The 27,419-nt window shown below is 38.1% G+C and overlaps 1 protein-coding gene and 1 long non-coding RNA gene across 2 annotated transcripts in view; one reads left to right on the forward strand and one right to left on the reverse strand.

The window, feature by feature from the left end:
- Window positions 1–25,543, forward strand: part of LOC120931084 — an 89,260-nt gene extending 63,717 nt beyond the window's left edge. The window contains exons 2-3 of the long non-coding RNA XR_005747813.1: window positions 4,481–4,577; window positions 25,194–25,543. This is a non-coding gene — a long non-coding RNA (uncharacterized LOC120931084). The remainder of the gene's footprint in view (window positions 1–4,480; window positions 4,578–25,193) is intronic.
- FAM172A (family with sequence similarity 172 member A) overlaps window positions 3,654–27,419 on the reverse strand; it is a 751,084-nt gene continuing 727,318 nt past the window's right edge. Inside the window, exon 11 of the mRNA XM_040342191.1 lies at window positions 3,654–4,547. Coding sequence (XP_040198125.1) covers window positions 4,405–4,547 — 143 coding nt within the window. The 3' untranslated portion in view covers window positions 3,654–4,404. The remainder of the gene's footprint in view (window positions 4,548–27,419) is intronic.

The following is a 27,419-nucleotide window of genomic DNA, read 5'->3' on the forward strand; positions in this document are numbered from 1 at the left end:
CAGTCTTTTGAGTTGAATGGATCATTCAAACCAGAAGACTCAAGAAAACTTGTCAATGAAAAATGTACTGCAAGGGGGGGAGAAGAGCTCTGATTTGAAGGTGTATATTGCAGTAAAGCTTTTAGTAAATCATCAAGGGGCAATATAAAAAAAAGCCTAGACTTAAGCTTTAAGTTATATTACAAAGAATGCAACCGGAGAAATGGGGATACAAACATGTATCATTAATGCTGCAGGCTTCCAAATATAAAATGCCCACAATATTCAACCTTTAACTGAGAAATCAGTATCTGTTCAAATGTACCTATCACCTACACAAATGGAAGGAGCTTGGTAAAGACAAAGCCAGCTATTTTTTCTGGAACAAAGTAAACTAAAGAAAGAAATCTAAAGACACAACTAAAGAATCTAACAATGTTTCTACTAGGCAACCATGTCTCAGCCCACCAGATGTCTGTCTCCATTGTTACCACATGACTGACACACTTTAGCCAACAAAGATGGAGAGCTGTATATACAGGGCAGAAAATCATAGCACTACTGGGCAAAGAAACATACTTTCTATACTGGAGCTAATTAAAACTATATTTAATAAAAACAACATTAATGTGAAATACTAAACAAATCAATCCTATTTGACTTTTGCTTAGCGTTTTCAACTTTATAAAAAGTTAGAATCCATAAAAATATCTGACAAAAGGCACGTTTTAAATAAATGATGAACATCTTCAGTGCCTTTACCCAAATATAGCAAAAAAATCATGTCAGAATATTTCATTACATAATGTGCATTTTAGGTGAGTGTGAAACTGAAACCAAAGCACAAAAAAAATTTGAAATATTTAAATTGGAAGAAAGGCATCTGCATGTAAAAATATTTATCTAACTATATTTTTTTTCACAGTGTTTGTGATCAACATATTGTACTTTTATCTGTGACAATATTAAAAATAACAGGTTCAATTAAAACTATTCACAGCTTTGCTACGACACCCGTGGCTTCCAAATGGTTAAATGAACTATACATTTCTTTGCACATCTTCAGACTGGACCAGTTAAAACAACATAAAACAATTTACCATTTCAAGCAAGCAGAAACTGCTATTGCATTAAAACATTTGTTCCCCAATCATTCTACAGTTACCATCTGTGCTTAAAAAAATGATCCAACATTAGCATACTTCTTTTAAAATAGAGCTTTTTAGATGTAAAAAAACTAACCGTGTAACCATGTCACTAAATTTCAAAATTTGACCTGGGCTATTGCAAAAATTTTACAAAGCTGTAGTGCACAGAGTACAGAGTACAGATGATGAGACAGCAATACTGAACAATAATAAGTCCTATGTCGTGTAACGATTGGATGGGATTTTGGGTAGCAGAAAGATCTATTGGCTAAGTAAAGTCTCACAATAAATCAGCTAAATGCATTCTAGGTGCATTAGAGGATAAGTTCACTTTAAAAAATAAATAAATGCACATTTTTTTGCAGGTAAAACAATGTACGTTTATTATTTTATGTAGTAGAAGCCTGTAAAGCATTACACCTGTGATCAGCAAATCGCTGATGCCACGCAGGTCTCCTGCACACTGTCAGTGTATCTGTGTGCCCATACATCCCATATGGGTAAGGGGATACTCCCTGACAGAAAGATCCCATGAGCTACCACAGCACTACACAACGTTGTGGTAGTTCACAGAGAACAAGCCAACAGCCACTAAGGATGTCGGGGCTTGTAGTTCATTCAGACACACAGAGTTGTGTGTATGGATGATGTGGCCATGTGTATCATGTTCCCAAAGGTGAACTTTTACTTTAAAAGAAAGGTGAGCAAAAGCCTAAAGTTAATTTCATTAGAAAGGAGCCACAACTTGAGTAGAAAAACCTGTTCCCTACTAGCACGTAGCAGAGAAGGACCTATGGTCATTGTGTGGAGACAGTGGTCTCTCGGCAGAGGTCTGACATGTTTTCCTGCTGACTCTACCAATCAGAAAGGAGCATGAGCTTTGCTGATTACTGAGCTACAGGTCAGCAGCAGAGACCGGTGAACTCCCACAGAGATCAAGGGTCCATCTTTGCAGCATGCTAGCAGTGGGCAAGCTTTTCTACTCTTTAAAGAAAATTAACTGAATGACTTGGCACAGCCTTTGTTTTCATGTACCTGGAAAGCATATAGCAGATTTATACAGAAAAAGAAATTAGGTTTTAAAATGCATCTCCATTTTCAAACTATTTGAAGCAGAGCAGTAAGATAGTTACTAGTACTTTTTACCCGACTTGTTCTATCATGAGTGTACAAGGCTGCTGAACTATGCATTACATGTAGTAGATAACACTTTTCTGCACTTTTACACTGTAATGCCCTGTACACACGATCAGTTCATCCGATGAAAACAGACGGTGGATTTTTTCATCAGATATCCGATGAAGCTGACTTTCATCAGTCTTGCCTACACACCATCAGTTAAAAAAACGTTCATGTCAGAACGCGGTGACGTAAAACACTACGACGTGCTGAGAAAAATTAAGTTCAATGCTTTCGAGCATGCGTTGACTTGATTCTGAGCATGCGTGAATTTTTGACGGATGGACTTGCCAACAGACGATCGTTTTTTTAACCATCAGATAATTTTAAAAGGGGTTCTAAGTTTTTTCCCTGATGGGGAAAAAAAATGATGGGGCCCACACACGATCGGCTCGTCTGATGAAAACGATCCATCGGATCGTTTTCATCAGACGAACCAATCGTGTGTACGCGGCATAAGGGCTCCTTCACATCTGAGTGGTAAAAATCTAAAAAAGATGAAAATATCGTAAAGGGTATACCTATCATTACACTGCATGTACAGTACTCCCAAACTGCATCAGGCAGAAGATGAGAGCACAATGTCAAAAGTTCACAATTTTTAGCTGTACTGATTGAAAGTGAACCATTCAATAAAATTGTACAGCTCTCATTTGGGGTTATATGAAACACTTTCAAATGTAGGCAATGTTTCAGGACTGCAAAATAGTTCTAGACTATAGTAAAGTACACAAAAGTACACAAAAAGAGAACTTAAGCCCTGTCTGTACACACGCCCGGGATTCCTGGCGGAAAAAGTCCACCGGGAATCCCAGGGGGAAAACCGAGAACCTGCTCGGTAACTTTCCCTCTGTACACACCAGGGGTTTTCCCATCGGGAAAACTGCGGTGAGAGCTTTGGCCTGAAATTCCGGCCGTGCGTATGCTCCACCGCAGTGTTCACGGCAGGAAAAAAGAGAACATGTTCTCATTTTTCCTGCCAGGATTCCCGGCGGTTTTCCTGTCGGGAAAACTGCCATGGAGCATACACATGGCCAGTTTTCCCGACCAAAAGCTGTCATGGCAGTTTTCCAGACAGGAAAACTGGTCGTGTGTACAAGGCATTAGGGTATGAATCAATGCACTTCAATCATATCATTACTCTTTAAACTGCCTGTGTAGTGACAGCCTAGATCACAAGGCTTGGAGTTTTTTTTTAAATAAGGCCAATTCATTAATCTGACCTTACCACTGTCCACAACTTTATGCCAACGACATGGCTACCAGAATCATTTGAATATTTCTAATAAAACAGTACAAATAATGCAACAGCCTGTACAAGCATAATATAAAAAGATGAGAAATGGATACCAATTAAAAAATATTTTTTTCTACTGCTCTGCCTTAAAATGTTAACTTCATCAAAAAAGTTATGATTTAAAATAACTAAGCATTTGTTATACTGAATATTAAGCACAAACGATTTTAACTTTCAATACTTTGAGAACATAACTGTAGTAAAAAGACTTCACTGGAAATATTACTCATCTTGTGAAGGAAAAGTTTAAGCTTGTACATGGAACATTCTACTATAGAAAGCTCAAAGGTTTCTTTCAGAGAAAGAGTTAACTACAGCATTAAAAAACCCAGAACTAAAAGAGGAATATTGAAGATTAAATAGTTTTCTTCCATGTAGTGAAGGCAGTTAAACTCTTATTTGGCATTGCAGGAGTTAAGCAGGGAAGGCCACAGAGGTAAGGTGAGCGAATGGGCCCAGGGCAGTGGAATAGCAGACAAGCTATGGCATCAACTAAAAGTGTAGGGCGATGTCAGGGCAATTAGACTTGCACCATGCTGTACTGTGCAGCTCTGCTGTCAGCCTTAATCTGTGCTGTGATGGGCAGCACGAAATCCAAGGAGCAGACCACAGGAAGCACAACCAGTGAACCCATATTGCTTTGACAGTTGCACTCATGTAGAAATAATGTAAAACGCTATTTAAAATGTATACATCTTGACCATGTGCTCTTGGAGGAAAACAATCTAATGAAGGGCTGAGGGATTAGGATAAAAACCATTGTGATGAGGGCTGGGCAGAATCTGTACTATTTTCTTTTCTTTAAAATTCGTCACTCTTTATTCTGTTGGAACGCCTGGTAGATATTGTCTTGCTTTTTGTGTTCTTGGCTTCCAAGGCTTCCTTGAAGAACCTGAATATGGAGTTGAAGCTTTTCCATGAGGTCAGCTCGTGGCGCTCAGTGCCTGTGAAGAGACAGAGGAGAGGTGGAATGAGTAAGTGAGAACAAATTGCTGGTTGTTTTTTAAGGCACAAATGTTGCATGCATAACCAGACAGCCTTTACCATCACTTTCCTGACATTTACGTATGTGCCACCAAGTAAGACCCAATGGGACGCATACCTCAAATGTAAAAAAAAAAAAAAAACATTCCTTATGTTATTTTTAAAGATGGGCAGCATGACAGAAAACATTGGGTTAGCAGTGAAGAAAACCCCAAAAACTGTCAAATGTTTGTGTTATGAGATCCTTTGTGTAAGGATATTTGCTCACATTTACAATACCAAATTATCAATGTTAGACACTTTTTATTTTTTTAAATAAAATACTTTTTTTTAATGCCTAGTCTACCATACGATAAAATGAGGACACATGAAAAAACAATTAAAAAATCAAGTAACTGCAAGCAACAAGCTACATCCGGTCTGTTTTATAAAGCACTTATGAAAAGTTATTGTTATGAAAGGACACCTATAATCACTTCATAGGTGCCTGCAGAATGGTTTTCATAATTCATTTTCAGAATTCTACAACTTCAGAAACGTGTCAAGTTCATGTTAGCTACATAACAATGTTTTAAACATGCCTCTTGGTATATGTATAATTTAACAGTTATAAATACCATGTTTCACTTGCCAATTACTGGTAGATCCCGACTGATGATTTTAGCACTGAAGCATGTTATACAGATTTTTACATCATATGAGATGGGAAGCAGGAAGCAGGGTATTGGTGTGATCTTGGAAGAGAATATTATCCCTTTTCCATAAACAACGTTTCTGTATTCTGTTACAATATCTTCTAAAATAAAATGACGTACCTTATTTACAAAAAGGTGCAAAGTGCTAATTAATTGTAACCATCTTTCATATTATCACCTTTTGTAAATAAGAGAGGCTATTATTGGTGTCAGTTTTTACAGTCAGAGGTGTCATCTTAACTTGTCATTAGTCAGGCACACTGCTTAATGTTTCAAGAAGAAACTTTCAGACAGTGAAGACACTATCTTGGAGGTAAAAGTGCCCCTACAGATTGACTGTTAATAACTGAGCATATGTGCAGTACATAGCACTGATTGGCACCTATCGCAAAAGAAAACCTTTATAGTTACAAAAAAGAAAAAAAAATCACTGAAAAACACTAATTGGATATTGCCATAACAAATAATTTACAGTTATCACAAAAAAAAAAAAAAAAAGATTTTTTTTAAGCAGATCCCTACCTATTAATTTGATTTATATTCCGAGCAGAAAGTGGTCATTTTTCAGTAATAAAAAAAAAAAAAAAAAAAAAGTAAACGGACCAGTTGGAAAAATAGAATTATTTTTATGCTTTAAAAAGTTTGTAAAACAACATTTAGCTATGCATAGAAACATTACAATCATTAGAAGTAATGTTTCATTAGTCTGACCAAATACAAGATGTTACTTGCTATTTATTATGAGTAGCATTACATGTACAATATTTTCAGTGTAAAGAAAGCCAGTAGCTTTGGATATTTTTTTAATTTATTCATAAAATGTATATTTGAGTATTGTTTTTGTGACGCATTCTTTGATTTTTTTTTAACTGACAGCAACTGGATTCCAATGAAAATTGATTAGCTTAAAATAAATTTGCTTTTTTTTTCTAATTCAGTTTGTGATCCTAGCTCTATAAAACAATAAAATTAAGCAGCACTGCACAAGATATTACCCCATTTAAAAATTAAAATATTTGCTCTACAGAATGGTGGGTAACTTTCAAAAGTTAAAGTACATGTGGCGCCTAAAATTTTCCAGGAAAACATATATACACCAAAATAAATGTTGTGTTATTTCCCCAGGATTAACAGCACCATGCTGCTGTTGTAGTAACCCCATCCACTGTTCCAACACATGCTCTTGATGAAAAACACAGAAGACACAGAAGATCGTAGACAGCACACCCACAACAAAAGCTAAAAAATAAAAAAAACACTTCCACATTGTACCAGTAAAAGCGTTTTTTATCCTAATTTCCTAAATAAACGCAGCTTTTATAATAAACTCTTTTTATAAATGTTACTACAGATGGGAAAAAAATGGGGAGGGGGAAATTATTAAGTCTCAAAGTGTACCAGTTAACAAGGGCAGGCTGCATAAAGAATGAGGCCGAGTTCCTCGGCCAGTTCAGCCCTGAAGCCGCCGAGGACCTCGGCGGGCCGAGAGCTCCCATAGAACAACGAGGAAATAGAGAACATGTTCTCTATTTCCTCGCCAAGGTCCTCGTCGGCTTCCTCGGCCGAAAGTGTACACACGGCCGGGTTTCTCGGCAGAATTCAGCCAGAAACTCGGTCGGAAGCTGAATTCTGCCGAGGAAACTGGTCGTGTGTACGGGGCCTAAGGGTAACGCAAGCCACCTTGTTAAGGCTGAGTATGAATTGGTTACAAACTTTATTTCACTGACTGTAATATCATATCTAGTTCTTCAGCCAAAGATGGAAGTTTGATGAGATTTAAAGAGTGCAAAGTATAACCAGGACATCGTTTGAGAGCACCAAGTGCAATGATTAAGGCTTCATGAGAATTTTTTTTTTTTCCAGATAATGTTCGTGCGGGATGAAAAAAAGAAACCAACTTCATTCAGAAAAATAAAATCCAGTGCTGAAAAAGCCACATTAAAAAAAAAATACATCTTACCAGAGCATGTAGAACCTCAGGCTATGAGTGGTCAATTGTGCTTAATAACTGAGGAAGGTATCCACCCAGGTTAAGTCAAACAATCAGTCCATCTCTCCAAATGAGATCTCCTTCATTTTTCAGGTACAGCATGTCAAGTTAATGGACATACACAGAACGTATCCAACAGTGTAGTAAGATATGGGCAATTTTATTTAAAAAGGATTAAAAAACACATGGTATTATGAATCAAGGACCCTTTGACCCTGATGATGTCACGTATGACAAAACATGTAGGGAGGGCAGGATACATGGCCACTATCTTGGTTACTGTCTGTTACGAAGGACTGTATTAAGCAGGATTCTGATTTAGTATACAGAACACTCTATTATTCATAATGCTATGTGTTTTTAATACTTTTTAAATAAAATTGGCTATATTTTACTTCACTATTGGCAGTGTTTGTTTCTGTGTTTTTTGTTTATACACTTGGTACACTGTACCTGGAAAGTGGAGGATTTCTCATTTGGAGAGCTGGGCTGATTGTTTGGCTTGACCTGGGATGATACCTTTGTCATTTATTAAATGCATTTGAGCATTCATAGCCTGAAAGTCAACATGCTCTGGTAAGCTGTAGAATTTTTTAATGTGGGTGTACAACACCAGATTTTTCTGGTTGAAGTTTTTTTTTTATCCCACACGAATATCTTATGGACATTTTCCTTTCTTGTGAAATCTGAGGACAAAATATTTAACCTTTTATTGTCTGGGTGGTTGTTGCACCGATGTTTTTCACATTATTTGTATATTGTGAGAATATTACAATTTATTTTGTTCTGTAGGATTATGTTGCAGATCATCACTGGATTGAGTGTATCACATTTTTTTCACTGTTTATTTCCTCTTACTAGTGCTACACTTTTGTACACATTTATTATTACTGGGTATGAAAGTACACTGTTAGCAGCTCTGGAGGTTTTTTATTCCATGTGTGGATTAATTTATACATAGATGACTAAGGCTTGACAATTTTATTACAGCATTTTCTATTTATGTAATTAACATAGAGGGGAAGTGCTTAAATTCCCTTAACTTTTATTAGTGGGCAAAGTCTTTCGGCTTCCTCCTAATTCTTCCTCCTAATTCTATGACACCTATTCCATTGGCTGGAGTTTGTTTTTAATGTGTGTTGTCATCCACGTGTAATAGAAATAATAGTATAAAAAGGTAGAGTTTCCTGGGAAACAATGTAAAGGACAACTGTTGGAGAAGAGGAGGTAGCAGAGTATATTGTGTGGCCATTCTAGGACCCAGCATCACCAGATCACAGGAGACTTTTACTTAGATATTAGGACGACGGGCTCTGAAAGTGTTTCAAAGTTTTCAAGTAGTGTAATGGCAGAATGGGGGCAAAGAGATCGTAATAATTTACACATTATAATCACCACCTCTTTACCTTGCCTAGAATGAGCATAAAATGTTATGACCTCCTGATTATATAAATATGACAAGTAGACACACCTGCAAATACAGCATGTCAGGCACTGAGGAAATCTCTTTTAATCAAAATAAGAATGCTATCCTGAAAGTGGGAGAGATCATACAGCTATTTGCAGACTGGACATGTACCGCTGGATGTATATATCGTAGTGCACACACAAAGTGATCCAGCCAATAAGAGTAAAGCAACTACTTTTCATTGTGTAATGTTGCCATTTACCTCTTTGTGCATTAAAAATCACACACCATAAGGAGCTGCCGAGGCTGTGGGTATCACCACACTCTCTGGATGGCATCTGGCTTGTGAACACCACTCAGCAGCAGGGCCTGTCCCAGGAAGGCTGAGTACAGTATGTCACAGCCTCAGCTGCTCACAGGCACAGCTATTCATTCCCCTTCTGCTCCGAGAAATCTCATACACAGAATAGCTGAGAGTTATTTTCAATTTAATATCTGACGCCGATCTGAATATGTGTCATTTACACTTTCCCTATAGAAAGAGTACACTATAATCCAGGACACAGCAGTATAAATGGGTTAAACAATATGAGCATACACTGCACGTAGAGACAATATGCTGAGCCAGAATCCCCACCTGCTTTGTCAGTTACAGCAAATATATTCAAAAGGGGTGGCAGGTCATAGGTCTTCAAAGCATGTGACTTTGCTCCTTAGTCTCCTGCAGACAGACTAGTGTCTGAGCCTGCTTTCCCTGTGCATATGAAATAGTCGGGCTTATATTCATCCTCTGTGGGTGCTGTGTACACCAGTTTTTCCCTATTGATACAAAGAACCTGCTTGATATGTCAGCGTATCAAGGATGAGTCTTCATTAGTGGGAGAAGTTCCCTTAGCCCAGAATGTCAATCATGAATAGCCTGTGTATTATCAGAGAGTGAGAGTAAGAGACTTAAGTCCACAGTACGGAGGGAAGGACTGCCCTGAAATGCTGTAAATTAAGAAAAATGATCCCAGATTGGCACTTATGTGAATCATTGCATATGTTTCATAACACAACACTGTTAATGTTAATTCTTTACTCTGTAATAGTAGGTCATTGCTATGGTTACTCTACAATGGTGCAACACTTTTCTTTCCCTTCAGCTATTCGCTCAGTCCTGGTAACCACATTTGTTGCCTAGCAACAGTTTTGTGACAGTATCACAATCTGGGAGAACAACAATGAAGACGTTTTTGCAGCTGAGCGAGGTGGAAATGGGAAAAATTAGGCCAAAACACACAAGACAACACAATTGGAGGGTTCACAAATGTAAGTGGGCTGGTCATGGTCCACACGAGACAGATAAAGCATGATAAAATAGAGTTCAGAACATGTGCTTAGGGATACTAATGGATATAATATATCTACCAGAATGTTACCAATTATGTCATGTATTATCATCATTTGTATGTATGTATATATATATATATATATATATATATATATATATATATATATATATATATATACACACACACACACACCAATGTCCGAAGTGGTAGCTTATTCTCCAGTGCCACTGAAACTTGCATCATTTATGGTCTTTATTATTTATTTATTTATTTTTTAGTTTAAGGATTTTTGAGAAAAATAAGGCTATGTACCATGAGAAGAATTTAAATACTACAAATCAAGAAGACAAATTCCAGCATTTGTTTACGGTTGAGTTAATCTATTTTGTGTATTTCCAATCAATAATATTAACAACTTATAACATTGAACAACCACCTATGGCTGCACTGAATTTTTCTTAGACAACACATTTTAAAATTTGTGCATGGTAAATGAATGTGTTACCGCCATCTAGGAAAAAGGAAGGCTCAGCAGCAAAGATTTCAGCAGGCTATTTTAATTTTTTTTAAATATATGACCTTATTGCTTACAAACATTCATTATGTGATTTTTTTTAGCTCCTACATAGATCCCCAACCTATAATGTTTTTTAAAAGGGTCTGTGAGCAATGATACATCTTTAAGATGTTACATTTTTATTGAATATCATGTAAAGTTGGTAACTTTGGCTTGGCTTTATGCCTATAAGGGATATCTTCATTGAAGGATACCTTCTGTGCATAACAATGTTAATTTTGTTTTTACACTTAGGCCGTGTACACACCAGCAAACATGTACGATGAAACCGGTCCGCCGGACCGTTTTCACCGTACATGTCTGCCCGGGGCTTTCTGTACGATGGCTGTACTAACCATCGTACAGAAAGCCGCGCGTAAACAATACGCGGGGCGTGTCCGCGGTGTCGCCGCGTCTATGACGCGGTGTCGCGGCGACATGGGCGGGCCTGCCAGTTAAATGCTTTTACGCATGCGTCAAAGTCATTCGACGCATGCGAGGGATGGCGGGCGATCGGACATGTACGGTAGGTCTGTACAGACGACCGAACATGTCCGAGCGGGCAGGATTCCAGCGGACTGTTTTAAAACAAGTCCAGGAATATTTGTCCGCTGGGAAAAGGCCCGGCAGGCAAATGTTTGCTGGAATCCTGCACGCTCGGGCCTACACACGACCGAACATGTCTGCTGAAACTGGCCCGCAGACCAGTTTCAGCAGACATGTTTGGTCGTCTGTACGGGGCCTTAGAGTGGCATAGAGGTGCAGATATTGGTCTATCCTTGCAAGGATCAACCAAATTCTGGGGTTTGCCATGATCCTCACAATGCAAATGTTTATTTTGGTCTTGTGACAGGGAGAGTCAGCGTAAAACTCTACATATGATAACCCCTGAATGTCTGAGATACTGATTGCCTTTGTGTAGATGGGTACCTAGATGGCATTGGTTGCAAGCAATGCTCAAAATTAGGATTATTAATTGTAATTATCAAGTTTTGTACAGCCACCTCAAAAGCCAAATAGAAACGATCTTTAAAGCAGGCTCAACTGCTAGTGAATATCAGGCAGTGTATGCCCAAAATATCACCAACTTGAGAACAAGACTGAATGTGAAAATCAAAAGGTCATAACTTAAGAACAAAGGTAAGTGGAAGCTCTGTAACACTTACATATACTGTAGTCTCACTGACCAATGGCTGCATTTTAACACTTTTGTACAACAATGAGGTAGTGTATAATGGGTTAAACAACCACAGCAGGTAGTCTGGAGCATCGCCATCAGGAGTAATCCAAATATATCAAGTCTGAATTTTTCAATGGTATTTGTTCTGTTCTCAAGTGTCAATGCCCTGTTAAGGGCAAGATACTTTTTAACACATACTGTATGTTATAAATGTGTAGAAATGAAGACATGCTTTTCAACAGCCTATTGGTTTCCTACTTGATCACTTCTATCCATTGGATAAACAATTTACTCCCATCACACTGATGTAAAATATTATAATGTATAAATAACAAAACAAAAAAAGTAATATACTATATGAACTTAATATGCTATATACATCCACCTTACTATATTTGTTTCCCTGCAGAGCTTTCCTGAATTAGCCTTTCATTAGCCTTTACTTGAATTTTATCTTCACACTTTCAACATACACATTTCCTATGAAAACCATTAGCAAGGCAATCACAATACAATTACATACTTTACACTAACATAACTCTGATCACCCTATTATAATTACATACGATGAGATATACATGCACTCTAATCAGCTAGGTTACTTCTGTGCCCTTTCACATGCAAGACAGATAAGGAGTCTAAGGAATGTGCAGTTCTGCTGTTGGGTGTACTGATTTTTTTAACACAATTATAGGAACTTTTGTAAAGCAACAATGTCTTTTACAACACTATAAAATGACTTATAAGTATAGAAGAGTTCAAGGCAGCATGATCAAAATAGGTAATGCTATAATAAAATACAATTTACTTGCCTGCACGATTTTTTTGTAATGACCTAGATATAGGTGATGTTTTTTTGAGAAGAATGATTACCAAATATAGATCTGGCCCAAATTCTAGTTATGGGAACTTGCATGACATTCTTGATGTTGCACTTCCCTTTACTTGTCTAAGTTTGCACTCTACTTACACCCTGCTTATTACATCAGTTCTCCAGGATCCAACCATGCTAAAGAAAGGTTATTTGTTTGAGTCCAGCCTGCCATGTGCAGATTTGCCCATCTCAAGACCAGATTCAAACTCCCAAAACAGGCCATGCAGCACCAAGCTGCAAAGCAGGCAATGCAATAAGGCATCGCTGAACAACAATGAACTTAACTTGTATTATAAACGTTTCAAAATCTGTTAACCACATTTACCAAATGACAATTAAGTCTTTCATTCTTAAATTTATTCAATAAAACTCACCAAACAGTTGTACATTTAAAACAGCTTGATATACTACAAATTACCATAAAACTAGCATATTTTTGAAGGGAAGCAAAAGCCATAAAATAATACCTTAGAGTTGCATACATATACAACCCACTGCAACTAGGCAGGTGTCAACTCTTACTTTCTAATTAGTACTAGAAAAATTATAACTGGACATCCGATTAGGAAACTGACCCTGAGGGTGAAGGAAAATATCTGTTATGCAAAGAAAAAACAAATCAGGTTCTTCGTGTCAACTTTTCATTCAGTCAAGTGACAGCAGAAAATGGATTGCTTCCTGTAGTGTTTTGTTCCACGTTTTATAAATCGGATAGTTTTAAAGGATGAGTATACTGTATTTTCACTGAACACATATCTTTGAAGAGGTGATATGTAAGCACAATCACATGTTGATGTAATTAACAAACTAATTTTTTTTATATATTTATAAATCTGCATTGGAAATTTCAACCGTGTGTATGCCCCATCGGAGTAATTCCATCGGAAATTCCGATGAATTACATCGGAGTTTAGATAGAGAACATGTTTTATTTTACTCCGATGGAATTCCGTCGGAATTCCGATGTGATTTTGGTCGGACAAAGGTGCGATCGTGTGTACAGGGTTTTTCTGTTATATGGTCACAATTCTCTGTTCGTATCTCCCATCTGTGTTGTTACCCTGGCTTCCGATGGGGACTACAGGTGGATGTTTCAACATACACATTTTTCAGACATGTTTCAACTGTTGTAAACCTATGCACTACTGAGATGAAACAAAGGATCAAAATAGGCTAAAAAAAAGTATTTCCTTAAAAAATTGCCCCCTAGTGTTAACCCTTTCCCTGCAAGTGACATTTATACAGTAGTCAGTGGTTATTTTTAGCTCTGTATAAAGGTCAATGGTCCTAAAAAAAAGTGTCAAAGGTGTCCGATCTGTCTGCCGCAATCCCGATAAAAATCACAGATCACCGCCATTATTAGTAAAAAAAATAATAATAATAAAAATGACATTAATCTATCCCCTATTTTGTAGACGCTATAACTTTTGCGCAAATAAATCAAATATAGGTTTATTGTGATTTTTTTTAACCAAAAATATGCAGAAGAATACATATCGGTCTAAATGAAGGAAAACATTAGTTTTTTGGGGGGGATATTTATTATGGCAAAAAGTTAAAAATATTGTTTTTTTTTCTTTCAAACTTTTCACTTTTTTTGTTTATAGCACAAAAAATTGCAGAGGTGATCAAATACCACCAAAAGAAAGGTCTATTTGTGGTAAAAAAAAGGACGTCAATTTTGTTTTTGCACAATGTCACACAACTGCGCAATTGTCAGTAAAATGACGGCAGTGCCGTGTAGCAAAAAATGGCCTGGTCATTAACCACTTCCCTAGCACTTCCATTGTCAAATGATGTCCACAGATGGGATCTCCCATCCTGGGTGGATGTCATATGACGTCCTGAGCTTCCCGGCCATCTAGGGGGCGCATGCGCGCACCTGCGGCATCGCTCGGGACCCAGTGCGCGTACCCAGTTCGCCATGTACCCGCGATTGCCCGCAATCACAGCAGGACCGTGGATTTGTGTGTGTAAACACACAGATCCAGGTCCTGTCAGAGGTGAGGAGACCGATGTGTGTTCCCAGTACAGAGGAACACAGATCGGTCTCCTCCCCCTACAGTTAGAATCACTCACAAGGGAACATATTTAACCCCTTCAGCGCCTCCTAGTGTTAACCCCTTGCCTGCCAGTCACATTTATACAATAATCAGTGCAGTTTTATAGCACTGATCGTTGTATAAATGTGAATGGTCCCATAAATGTTTCAAAAGTGTCCGATGTGTCCGTGGTAATGTCACAGTCACAATAAAAATCACTGATCGCTGCCTAAAATTACTAGAAAAAAAAATGCAATAAATCTTTCCCCTATTTTGTAGACGCTATAACTTTTGCACAAACCAATCAATATACGCTTATTTAGTTTTTTTTACCAAAAATATGTAGAAGAATACATATTTGCCTAAACTGAGGAATATTTGGGAAAATGTATTTAAGCAAAAAGAAAAATATTGTTTTTTTTTTTCAAAATTGTCGCTCTATTTTTTTTATAGCGCAAAAATAAAAACCGCAGAGGTGATCAAATACCACCAAAAGAAAGCTTGTGTTTGGTAGCCACGTCACACGACGCAATTGTCAAAGTGACGCAGTGCCGAATCGCAAAAAGTGCTCTGGTAAGGAAGGGGGTAAATTCTTCCGGGGCTGAAGTGGTTAAGGGGCCAAATCTTTTGGGGCTGAAGTGGTTTAAACAATTTCGGATGTGACTATAGAAATTTGTATATTAGCCAATAGAGCTCTGTATCTCTCAGTAATTGTCAAGCCACACTGCTGATTAACTGCTAAGATACAGTGGGGAAAATAATTAATTGATCCCCTGCAGATTTTGTAAGTTTGCCCACTTACAAAGAAATTATGGGCCAGATTCACAGCGGAGATACGACGGAGTATCTCTCAGAGTATCTATGCGACTGATTCATAGGATCAGTTACGCATAGATAGCCCTTAGATCCGACAGGTGTAATTGTTTTACACTGTCGGATCTTAGGATGCAGTACCGCGGCCGCCGCTGGGGGGAGTTTGCGTCATATTCCAGCGTCGGGTATGCAAATTAGCAGTTACGGCGATCCACGACGGATTTTCGCGTTCGGTCCGTCGTCGCTAGTATAGTTTTCCGTCGCAATTTTAGGCGTCGTTTGACCTGCCCTAACTTTAGACAGCACACGTATGTGCTGTTTAAAGTATGGCCGGCGTTCCCGCGTCGAAATTGAAAACATTTTTTGTCTTGCGTAAAACGTCCGGGAATACGAAAGTACGCTACGCACATCGCACATCGTCGCCGTTCGAAAAAATGACGTCACTTCGCGCAAAGCACGGCGGGAATTTTGAAACGGAGCATGCGCAGCAGGTCCGACGCGGGAGCACGCCTAATTTAAATGGCACACGCCCATTTGAATTACGCGGGCTTACGTCGGAGGCCGCCAGAGTAGGTTTTCATTGCAAGTGCTTTGTGAATCAGGCACTTGCGATGAAAACTTGCGGCGGTGTAACGTATCTACGATACGTTACGCCGCAGCACTTCTACGTGAATCTGGCCCTAAGGGTCTACAATTTTTACCATAGATGTATTTTAAATGATAGAAACAGAATATCAACCAAAAACCCAGAAAATAACATGATACAAATGTTATAATATGAGTTGCAGTTCAGTAAAATAAGTGTTTGATCCCCAAGCAAAACATGACTTGGTACTTGGTGGAGAAACCCCTTTTGGCAAGCACAGAGGTCAGACGTTTCTTGTAGTTGGTTACCAGTTTTGCACACATCTCAGGAGAGATTTTGGTCCACTGTTCTTTACAGATCTTCTCTAAATCCTTAAAGTTTCTTGGCTGTCGCTTGACAATTCGAAGTTTCAGCTCCCTCCATACATTTTCTATAGGATTAAAGCCTGGAGACTGGCAAGGCCACTACATGACCATAATGTGCTTCTTATTAAACCACTCCTTTGTTGCCTTGGTGGTATATTTTGAGTCATTGTCATGCTGGAAGACCCATCCACGGCCCATCTTCAGTGTTCTGGCTGGAGGGAAGAATGTTCTCATCCAAGATTTTACAAAACATGGTCCCATACATTGGCCCATCAATGTGGCAAAGTCATCCTGTACCTTTAGCAGAGAAACAGCCCCAAAGCATAATGTTTTCACCTTAGTGTTTGACTGTAGGGATGGTGTTCTTAGGGTCATAGTCAGCATTTTTCTTCTTTCAAACACAGCAAGGAGCTAAATTTTGGTCTCATCTGACCCGAACACTTTCTCCAAATCCTTCTCTGAAGCATTTAGATGTTCATTGGCAAACTTCAAATGGGCCTGTACATGTGCGTTCTTGAGGAGGGGGAGATTGTGATCGCTGCAGGATTTCAATCCATGGCAATGTATTGTGTTACCAATGGTTTGTTTGGTGACTGTGGTCCCAAATACCATGAGATCATTCACAAGCTCCTCCCCTGTAGTTCTGGGCTGATTCCTCACTTTTCTCATGATCCTCTTTACCCCTTGAGGCAAAATCTTGCATGGAGTTTCAGACCGAGGGTGATTGATGGTTATTTTGTATTTCTTCCATTTGCGAATAATTACTCCAACAGTTTTCTCTACTTCTCACCAAGCTTCTTGTAGCCCAGTCCAGCCTTGTGCAGGTCTAAAATATTGTCCCCGACGTCATTTGACAGCTCTTTGGTCTTACCCATGATGGTGAGGTTGGAATGGAAGAAAGATTACGTGGACAGGTGTCTTTTATACACATAATGAATTGTCATTAGGACCACCTTAAATTGACTAAGGACTAATTTGTGTACCACATGAGCACATACTGTAGCCAGTCCACGGGAGACAGAATTATTGTTGTTTGATAAGGGATCAAATACTTATTTTACTCACTGAACTGCAACTCAATTTATAACATTTGTATTATGTTTTTTTCTGGATTTTTGGTCGATACTCTGACTTCATCATTTAAAATACAAAATAAAATAGAAAAAGTGCAGCGCAAAACTCAAATATATAAATGATACTGGTATACTCAAACACCAATACCATAAGTGTGAATATGAATATGCAGAAAAAATGAAAAAAAAAAAAAATATATTAAAAATTAAATACAATTCAAACAAACAGTCCAAAAGTCCATAAGTGTCAGAAGATGAGTGAATTAAACGAAAATAAATCTCCACCACGTGACAATCCACCAAAATTTTGAAGTGATCCCTCCACCGTTGTAGATGGCTACTCTCACCTTCATATATGGACCACTGAGTTAACAGATGGTCAGTAAAGCAAATCAAATAGGCAGGTCATGAACAGGAACCAGGCTGATGTATTAGATCCTCATAAGACAACCAAACCGCAAAGGACAGGTGCATGTAAAGAGATAATCACAGACTAAGTGCTCACTGTTGCAATGTGTAGATTTATTCTTTAAAAGAAGCAAAAGTCAGGCTACTCACATTCGGCCAGACAAAAAACGGCATGAAGTAACAATCTTTAGGAATGAACAGCAGATGAGCGACGTGATGTTTCAGGCTCCTAAACCACCGTGTTTTTTATATATCATTTAAAATACACCTATGATAAAAATTAGACCCTTCCCTTCTTTGTAAGTGGACAAAGGTAAAAAATCAGCAGGGGATCAAATAATTATTTTCCCCACTGTATCAGTCACTGAGTGCTTTGTGTTCAGTGAGTCAGGAGACACACAGATTTGCCTAGTGAGAAGGAACATTAAAGACCAACTGCTGTGTGACACTGCAAAGTACAAAGCAGGGCCTGAGTGTGTAATAAAAAAAATATGACTTACACCATGTACATATATAAAAATGTGTATAAATGTATATTCCTGCCTGTATAGTTCGTTTTTAGGTCAACAATGACTAGTTAGTACTATTACAATAGGTAATGACACACCATGCTTGAAAATTAATCATGTATTACACCAATAAGCAATTACATACATTATGTTGTTATTAAAGCAAAAAGTGGAACTTCCGCTTATATGCTTCCCCCCCTCCGGTATCACATTTGGCACCTTTCAGGGGGGAGGGAGGAACGGGGACCCAATTATGACAGGTCCCTTTCCCCTCTTCCAGGAGACAGGCCGCAGCCCAATCTCCTGGAAGTTCGCACCCCTCCTCCTTCACCTGCCGCTGTGCCAATAGGAAAGCACAGTGCGCTTCGGCCATGCGCTCTAGGGAACCAGCAGTGAAGCCGAAAGGTTTCACTATCTGTTTCCCTTAACAGGAATGGCGATGGCAGCACCCAGGAGTCGATCCGAATATTGGCTGGGGTGCCAACATCGCTGGCTCCCTGGACAGGTAAGTGCCCTAATAAAAAAAAGTCAGCAGCTGCAGTATATGTAGCTGCTGACCTTTAAATTATTATTTTTTGGGCCGATTTTCCTCTTTAAGGTTTCGTTAAACCTTTGTGACCCATAGAATAAGGGAGTAGATTCCCAAAAGCTTGTCCTGAAAATTGTATTTTTATTGCAAAGAAAAAAGTACCAGGAACAATACTTAATTGCAACGTTATCGAGCAAAAAGTAATCAGTAGGCTTTTTGCATACATTAATCTGCATTAATATGAACTAAATAAAACAAAGGCATACATGGGTTCATTAATTAGAAGTTAATAAAACTATTAATAGTCTTTTTAAAACTATTATTTTTAATTAAACCAGTTTTTATTTTAAGTCAAAAGTTCTGGAGCATTTTTGTATTTTTTCCCTATATTTTTAAGAAGTTGGTCTTACAAAAGTTCCCTTCTTCAAAAAGTTCCAAGTAATCTATTAAAAGATATATTTGCAATTAAAGGAATTTAAAATATATATAATCAACTGTCAACTGTACTTTATTCATTACTGTCTAAGTACTGCTGGTTGTATTCTCAATGAAGTAGAAATAAAGATTATATAAAATAATAGACATATTAATAGAATGAGACAAATAGTTGAATGTTCAGAAAGTCAGCGTTAAAAGCTGTATTCCACAGATTACCAAAATATTGTCTGGCAGCCATTCCCTGGAGAGACTGCTCTAAAAGGTGAGAAGGTACTTCACTCTTAATGTTCATTATCCACAGCCTCTAAAGCCTCCAATTGCGATGATGGTTTCTGGATGTGGTGATCTGGGAATAGCGCTGAGAAGACCAACCGCTCTCTTAAGGGTCACCAAACCGCTTTAAAATGCTAATGATTTTTAGTCACTCCTGCCGAGAGCCAGATTTAAACCTCTGACCTTAGGGTGAGAGGCTATGTATCTTAATGCCAGTCTCCAGATCAAGCCATCTATCCTTCACTACTAGACTAGATGAGATAGTAGTGTATTTAACAAGCAATGACATGACAATGCACACATACTCATTTAACACTAATGCATTTCTTAACCTTGCTGTACAGTTACAGTACTACAGTGTTCTGAACCCATACCTAACTGAATGTACTTTTAATTGCTGAATTTATAACTACTTACATACACCACATAGGGTAATTATTATAAGGCATAGAGCAATATTCAATAGCTTTGAGCAACCAATAAGAACCCATCTTTTACAAACAATTTGGGACCATTAAACAACATATATTTTACATTTTGATGCCAAGGGTTACTATAAATTTTAGGTATTTGAACTATATGATTAAATTAGGGTAATTTTTAGCACAACATAGACACTAAAGCAATAGAAAAAGTGCCACCAGTCAATTGCACCTATTTCTATGTAAACCAAGGTAAAATGAATGCTCCATTATCCCCAGTCTGGCATTTGCCACTAGATATATAGTGTTTAATATGATTTCACAACTTACTTAAAAAAAAAAAAAAAAAGCTGAAATTTCACAAACAAAAGCTATTTGTAAGTTATTTAAACTACCATTTTCTCCCTGTTCTAGAGTTTAGTAAATTATAAAAAGGTTGGTTTGAAAAATGATTTGTTGTCTAAAACAATCTAGGATTGTCACTAGACCAATTTATCACATTCTTTCTTTCTAATGCTGTCACTCATTCAGTCACTCTACAATTCGGATACAAAAAAGACATTGGTTCTCCACACTGAATTTACATTGATGTGGCATTTAGTGACCCTGGGTTTATTAGAGTGACCTCACTGTGGTTTGCACTGATGCACACTGCTGAAAAAGGCAGACAAGAGAGACATGTTATTTTATGGACACGGCTCACTGCTGTGGGTCAAGTATACCAGTTGTGCAATCATCAAGTTAATAACCTTCAAACAGACATCTGTATTCACTGATGCCCCAGAAGTAATGCTCTCTCTTCCACGTCAGGAATTTTTATTTATAATTTACAGCCAATCTTGGCTAAAGTTACTCCCCACATGGGGAAATATATATCACCTTTCTGCCTCTTGAAATTTTACTAATTGTATGACTACATCTATATCCTGTTTCTTAAACTTTTGATAGAATTTTTAGGATAGCAACAAAAATTTGATAATTCGAATTAACCTGTACTGTGATAAATATGGAGGTTACTAGCTACCAAAAATGCAAGTTATTTTACTATCTTGCTATGGCGTCTGCACTTTCTGAACTGCTGACCCAGAACTCAAATTTTATTAGGACTTCATTTGGAATAACTAAAGAATTAACCAACACTAGCTTTAAAAGGTACCTAGTCCCTGAAAGCGTTAATACATTTTATCGATTAAGCACATCTACATGTATCTTATATGATCATAAGAATGTTTTTTTTTTTCCCCATCAGGCATGCATGTTTGATGGCCAAAATAAACTTTTGGTTGAAGCTGAAGCAGTTAAATACACAGTTGAAAAGACATATATGTAGATTGTGTTACCTACCTTGTGATCCATACACAGGTCCTGGACCTGCCTACAGAGTGTACAGTCTGGTGTATCACCCATCCTGGCCACTGTTTGGGCAATGAAGGAGCTCCAGCAATCTGATAAGGTCACCTCCCCCCCCCCCCTTAACTATGTTCAGCTCTCAATTTATGTTTTTAAAACGGGTTGCTTTCTTTTTTTGCAGTACAGCTTTCAATATTGAACTTAATTAGTAATTGGAACAGTGGGGAACAAATATTCACACCACATAATGACCAGACTTATCAGTGTTGTACTTTTTTTATATTCCTATACAGAGGGCAACAAAGTAACAAAATGTCTGGAAATTAAAGTGAACTTGTATTTTTTACATTCAGGGAAAGGTAACAGGTTTGTTTGATAATGCTAATGATATTGACCCAACTAACCTCTGTCATTGTAGAAGAGCTGGTTATTCAACTTTGAGAGGACACATAGCCAGTCTCCCTTTATAGTTTTTATTTCTTTTATTGTGCCAGCTTTAAACTGCTGAAGCTGTCAGAGTGCAATGCACAAACTTAAAGTACAAGGCTTTGCTTTATAAATGTGTGCTTTTTAAATAGGGGTATCACTACTTTATAGGTGGAGTTTGACAGGAAGTCATAAATCTATTTTAATTTCTTTTTTATAAATAAACATATTAAAGACTGAAAACTTTCACCTTTTATATATCATACATAAGACTTTCTATTCCACTGCATAATTGATCTTACATTGATCTTGGTTAGTGGCTAAAAAGGTCCTAACGCCACAAGAGAAGCATTGCAGCCTGGCAACTAATATTTCCACAAGATGGTCCGTCGACATATCTATTTCCTTTGGTAACTGGCTCTGCAAACCATTTAAGTTATTATTATTATTTTTTTTTTTAGAATGTCCCCTCATTTCTGTAAATAATGCCAGCGCTATAAGGGAAGCCTGCAACTTTTTTTATTATATTATTACTCTGCAATAACATTGCTATTTTTGTCTGTCCCTGATTTCTTGTGGGGATAAGAAAAACACAAAGGAAAAACAAAAACATGAAATTCTCTCAGGCCAGAGCGCCTTTCTAGTTTATTAGCCATCTCAGTGTTCAACATTCAAGATGCCATTTTAGCTGTCTCTAGGAAGTCATAATATGAGATGACACAGATACTAGCCTGGCAGAATGAACAAAAGCAACTTGATATTAAATTAAGCTGTAATCTTGTCTTGGCTCCAGACATAAGATTGTTCTGTGTTCACCTAAAAAGAATTGTTTTAAAATGGCAAATTCTGTAAATTAAAGTAATAGCTAAAAAAGTAAATGAAAGCAAAGTAGTACCGTGATCCAAGACTGGGAAAAGAAAAGATCATGTATACTATGACCATAACAACCACTCAGATTCCACCATTTTCCATTAGGGGTTACTAAATTCTTAAAGCTGAACTCTGGGCAGAAAAACAAAGGGGAGGACAATAAGTTCTTACACTTGCCATGATCTTGATGTGTTAGGGATCTGGAATTTTGCAGTTTTATATGTGGATTTCTTAGTAACATGCATGCCAATTTTTGTTTTTGTAGGTAGTTGTGAATTATAGTTAGAGCCAAGAGAAACGGGGTAGGTGTCATGCCGGCCAAAGTTGAATACCGAGCTGTGATTAAGTTCCTCCATCATCAAGGGAAATCTGGCCAAATAATCCACAAAGATGTCAGCTGTGTATGGAGAGGATTGTCCATCATATGAGACTGTCAAATGATGGAAGAGAAAATTCAAATGTGGTCCCACAAATATAGAGGATGACCCAGGAAGTCGTCCGTCAACTGCCACAGAAACAAGAGTGGTGGCGAAAGGTGAGCAGCTAGTGCTTGAAGATAGATATGCGACTTTTAATTTCTTAGCTAGGGGGGGGTGAACATTAGTAGGGGGTCAGTTTACAACATATTACATAACATCTTACATATAATGAGAAAACTGGCAACACATTGAGTTCCCAGGCTACTGACACCTTTTCAAAAACGGCAACGAGTGTAATGTGCACAAAGCATTTTGGACCTGTACCAACTGTCACTTGTTCATGATTGTGGCTATGAATAAACTTATTAATAGCCCCATTCACCTTACCCACCTGACCTGGCACCTTTGGACTTCCCGTTTTCAAATCTGAAGAAACATTTACAGGGAAGACGTTTTCACAATGATGAGGCAGTCATTACTGAAGTTGATAGCGTTTTTTTCTCTAAATCTGCATACTTCTACACAGATGTATTAAAGGTCTGTTCCACAGATGTGAGAAGTGTGTAACCATAGGAGGTGGATATATAGAGAAGGAAGAGTCAGTGAACTAAATTTCAGATCCCTAGCACATCTGGATCTTGGTGAGGGCAAGAACTTATTGGCCTCCCCTTGTAAATATTATTATTATTATTATTATTATACATGATTTATATAGAGCCCACAGGTTACGCAGCACTTTACAATATACAAGGGAGACCGTACAGTTACAATACAATAAATTACAAGAGGGTTAAGAGGGCCCTGTTCATAAGAGCTTACAACCTAATAGGGTGGGGCAAATGGTACAAAACATTGCAACTGTGGATAATTTGGGTGGGGCTACAGACCTGCCAACCCTTCTCTAGACTTCAGGATGGTTAACGCTGACTGTCTACAGTCTACATAATATGTAAGTGCAATTGATATTGTTTCACTAAGTGTTCTGTCATGACAACAATGTATGTATATTCTTATATGTTTATTTATAGAAGTTACTTCGTTCTACTAAAATACACCCCTGAAGAAGGAATGAATATATTTCTGAAACGCGTTGGTTGATCCTGTTGCAATTAGTCTTGGTATATGTATTGTGACACTTATCAGGACATTGTAGAACTTTAAGTTACATATTGTACATCTTGACCATATTGTAGATGCATAAATATATTCATCAGCAGCTTTTTCTTTTTTTTATACTGTGATTTTATATTAGTGTTAGTATCAAACATTATTGTTATACTACTCTACTTATCTACAAGGCCTAAAAATTCTCTAACTGTGGGGAATGAGCTGATATAAGTAATAAAATATTAGTTGGAGGCATGATAGGCTTCCCTGAAGAGATACTTTTTCAGGGTTTGCCTAAAGGCAGCCAGACTAGGACATAGCCGGACAGATTGGGGCAGAGAGTTCCAGAGGATGGGAGAGGCTCTGGCGAAGTCCTGGAGAAGAGCATGGGAGGAGGAGATAAAGGAGTTTAAGATAGTACATACATTGCAGGGGGGATCCTCGGCTGAAGGGCCGGCTGCCGCCGTCCCTTGCCGGATTGAAATCTCCAGCGCGCATGCGCGGGAGTGACATCATCGCCGCTCCAGCCAATCACAGCGCTGGAGTGGTGATACCCGGAAGACACGCCGAGTCAAGATGACATCTCGCTCGGCGTGGACCAGGTAAGTTCTCTTCTCCTCGTTCCGAGGGAAGTATTTCATAATGAGCGAATATGCGGTGCATACTAGCTCATTATGGCTTTTGCCTTGCAGATGTAAAAAAAAAAAAGTTGTATATGCGGGTTTACAACCGCTTTAAGCTTGTGCAGGAAGCAGAGCTGTGGTAGGGACCCAGCAGACCCACCTGCTGGCTCCACATGCTGCCTGCTAAAAACTTCAGGGAGGAGGATACAAGAACAGTCAATCTGCTCAAGGAGAAACAGTAGCAGTGACTGGTCTTTATTACAGGGAACTACTATGAAGAGGCAAAATGCTAATGTTTCATGTTTTTTTTTTACAGATCTGAAAAAAATACAAAAAATTATACCAACGGGCATATACATAAAGCAATGAAGATGCTTCTCATTGATGATGAATTAGTCACTGTCCTTCAAAATATAAGCACAAAAGAGATTAATCTGCACTGAATTGATGAATATCAGATTAACCACCAAGATTTACATATTATATATTTACTCGCCTTCCAGGACATTTTTTTTTTTTTCACATCTTCATTTTTTTCTACAGGTGCTATGTTGAAATGTTTATGTCTTGTTCCCATGTTATTCACACTGTTGATTTGGAAAAAACGCTCTGTGAAGTATTCTCTCTTTTCACCATGTTCACTATACAATCCTGTGATACCTGCCAGTCATGTCTGTGAATGTCAGAGTTTTACAATATCTCATGGGACTTGTAGTTCCGCAACAGCTGGAGGGGTGTAGTTTGAAGATCCCTGGTCTATGCTATGGGTATATGATAACCTGGGCTCAAACAGCCATTTTCCAACTATTTCACCTTACTATTCCAGTCTCCCATAAGCTTCAACCTTGTGAGGAAATGCAACAAACATATGCCTAAGCACCTTATTTGTATCTCCAAATAAAGCGCTACTTTTTCACTGTCTTCTTCTTTAACCGGCTCAAGTCGGATTAAAAGCAAAAGCAGGATAGCGGGCAGATCTATGCCATTTCTAATAAAAAATACATACAATATACATATCGGGTTAAATTGAGGAAGAAATTATTTTTTTTAAATATTTTTGGGGAATATTTATTATAGCAGAAAGTAAAAAAACATTTTTTTTCTAAATTGACGGTCTTTTTTTGTTTATAGCATAAAAAATTAAAACCCCAGAGGTGATCAAATACCACCAAAAGATAGCTCTATTTGCGGAAAAAAAAGGACGCAAATTTTGTGTGGGTACAGTGTTGCATGGCCAAGCAATTGTCAGTTAAAATAACGCAGTGCCAAATTGTAAAAAGTGCTCTGGTCAGGAAGGGGGTAAAATCTTCCAAGGCTGAAGTGGTTAACTATAGATAAACCCACTAGATTTGAATATATTTCTGTCTAGAGTCCCCACCAATTATGATCTAATATCTTCTATCCAAATAATCCAATAAGAGTCCACCTCAAAGTCTTCTCGCTGTGTGGTGCATAGAGTACCTACAAGGTCTTGAGGTGTTGGTATAAATCGCCTGAGATGTTTCATTCTCACAATCCAATGTTATCAGAGACCTGCTGGAGATGCAGATAGGAGAAGGGTTCACTCTACCATGTATTCTGATTGTGCCCTCACATTCAATCTTTTTGGCCCCAAGTAATTTTCAGACAGGCTTTTGATTTCCGTACTTTTAGACCCTCTTCGTCATCTCCTAGGCATCTCCTTCCCCGGAATCTCCAAACACTTTAAAAAATTAGTGACTCACATCTTCCAGCTGCCAGGGTGGCTATCCCTCTACACTGGCTATTTTTTTCCCCATTTAACTTTATTGCCATCACACGGGTGAAAATGCCCCTTGTGATAGCTTTGGGCAGTGACTGGTACTCTTTATTGAGACATCAGGGGTCTATTAGACCCTTAATGTTTCCCCTGCTTTCCAAAGCAGTTGATCAAACACAGATTGTGTTTGATCATCTGCTTCTCTGGCTGTATCGGCTAGGGAATGACAGCACTGAAACTGAAGTTAGAAAATTCTTGTAATTTCTGGCTTAATTCATTACAGAGGAGTTTGGAAAAAGCATATTCCTCCATCTCCTCTATGTGCAGCCAACCTGACCACTTACTGGTGGAATTGGAGAGCCTGGGAATGATGGTGGGAGGGGGAAAAAAATCTGTAAAAGTAATCAGGCATTTATAAATTAGGATAGAAAATTAGGTAATATTGTCCAATGTTGCAAGAACAACATGTATTTTTTTGAACTAGCTGAAAATGTTTATAGTTTGAAAAATAAATAAATAATGCTACCACTGCAAAAAAGGACTGGTAAGTGACAATATATTACATTTTGGTTCGAGGGTTTAGCTATAAAGGAAATATGTAGTATTTTATATACACTGGCAGAGCTTAAGGGGTCATAATGGCGACCCTGTCCATGCTCCAGAGGGCCCATGCAGCCTCTCTGTCACATTAGGTTGTACACTCAGGGTCGGCAACCTGTCGATTGCGGTTTACCCAACAATCGTGGGTAGGTGATGGGTAGTATGCATTCCTTGCTGACCCCTGGAACCTGGACAGGCGGGGTG

The sequence above is a fragment of the Rana temporaria genome, chromosome 1, assembly GCF_905171775.1.
Source record: "Rana temporaria chromosome 1, aRanTem1.1, whole genome shotgun sequence".
Lineage (NCBI taxonomy): Eukaryota > Metazoa > Chordata > Amphibia > Anura > Ranidae > Rana > Rana temporaria.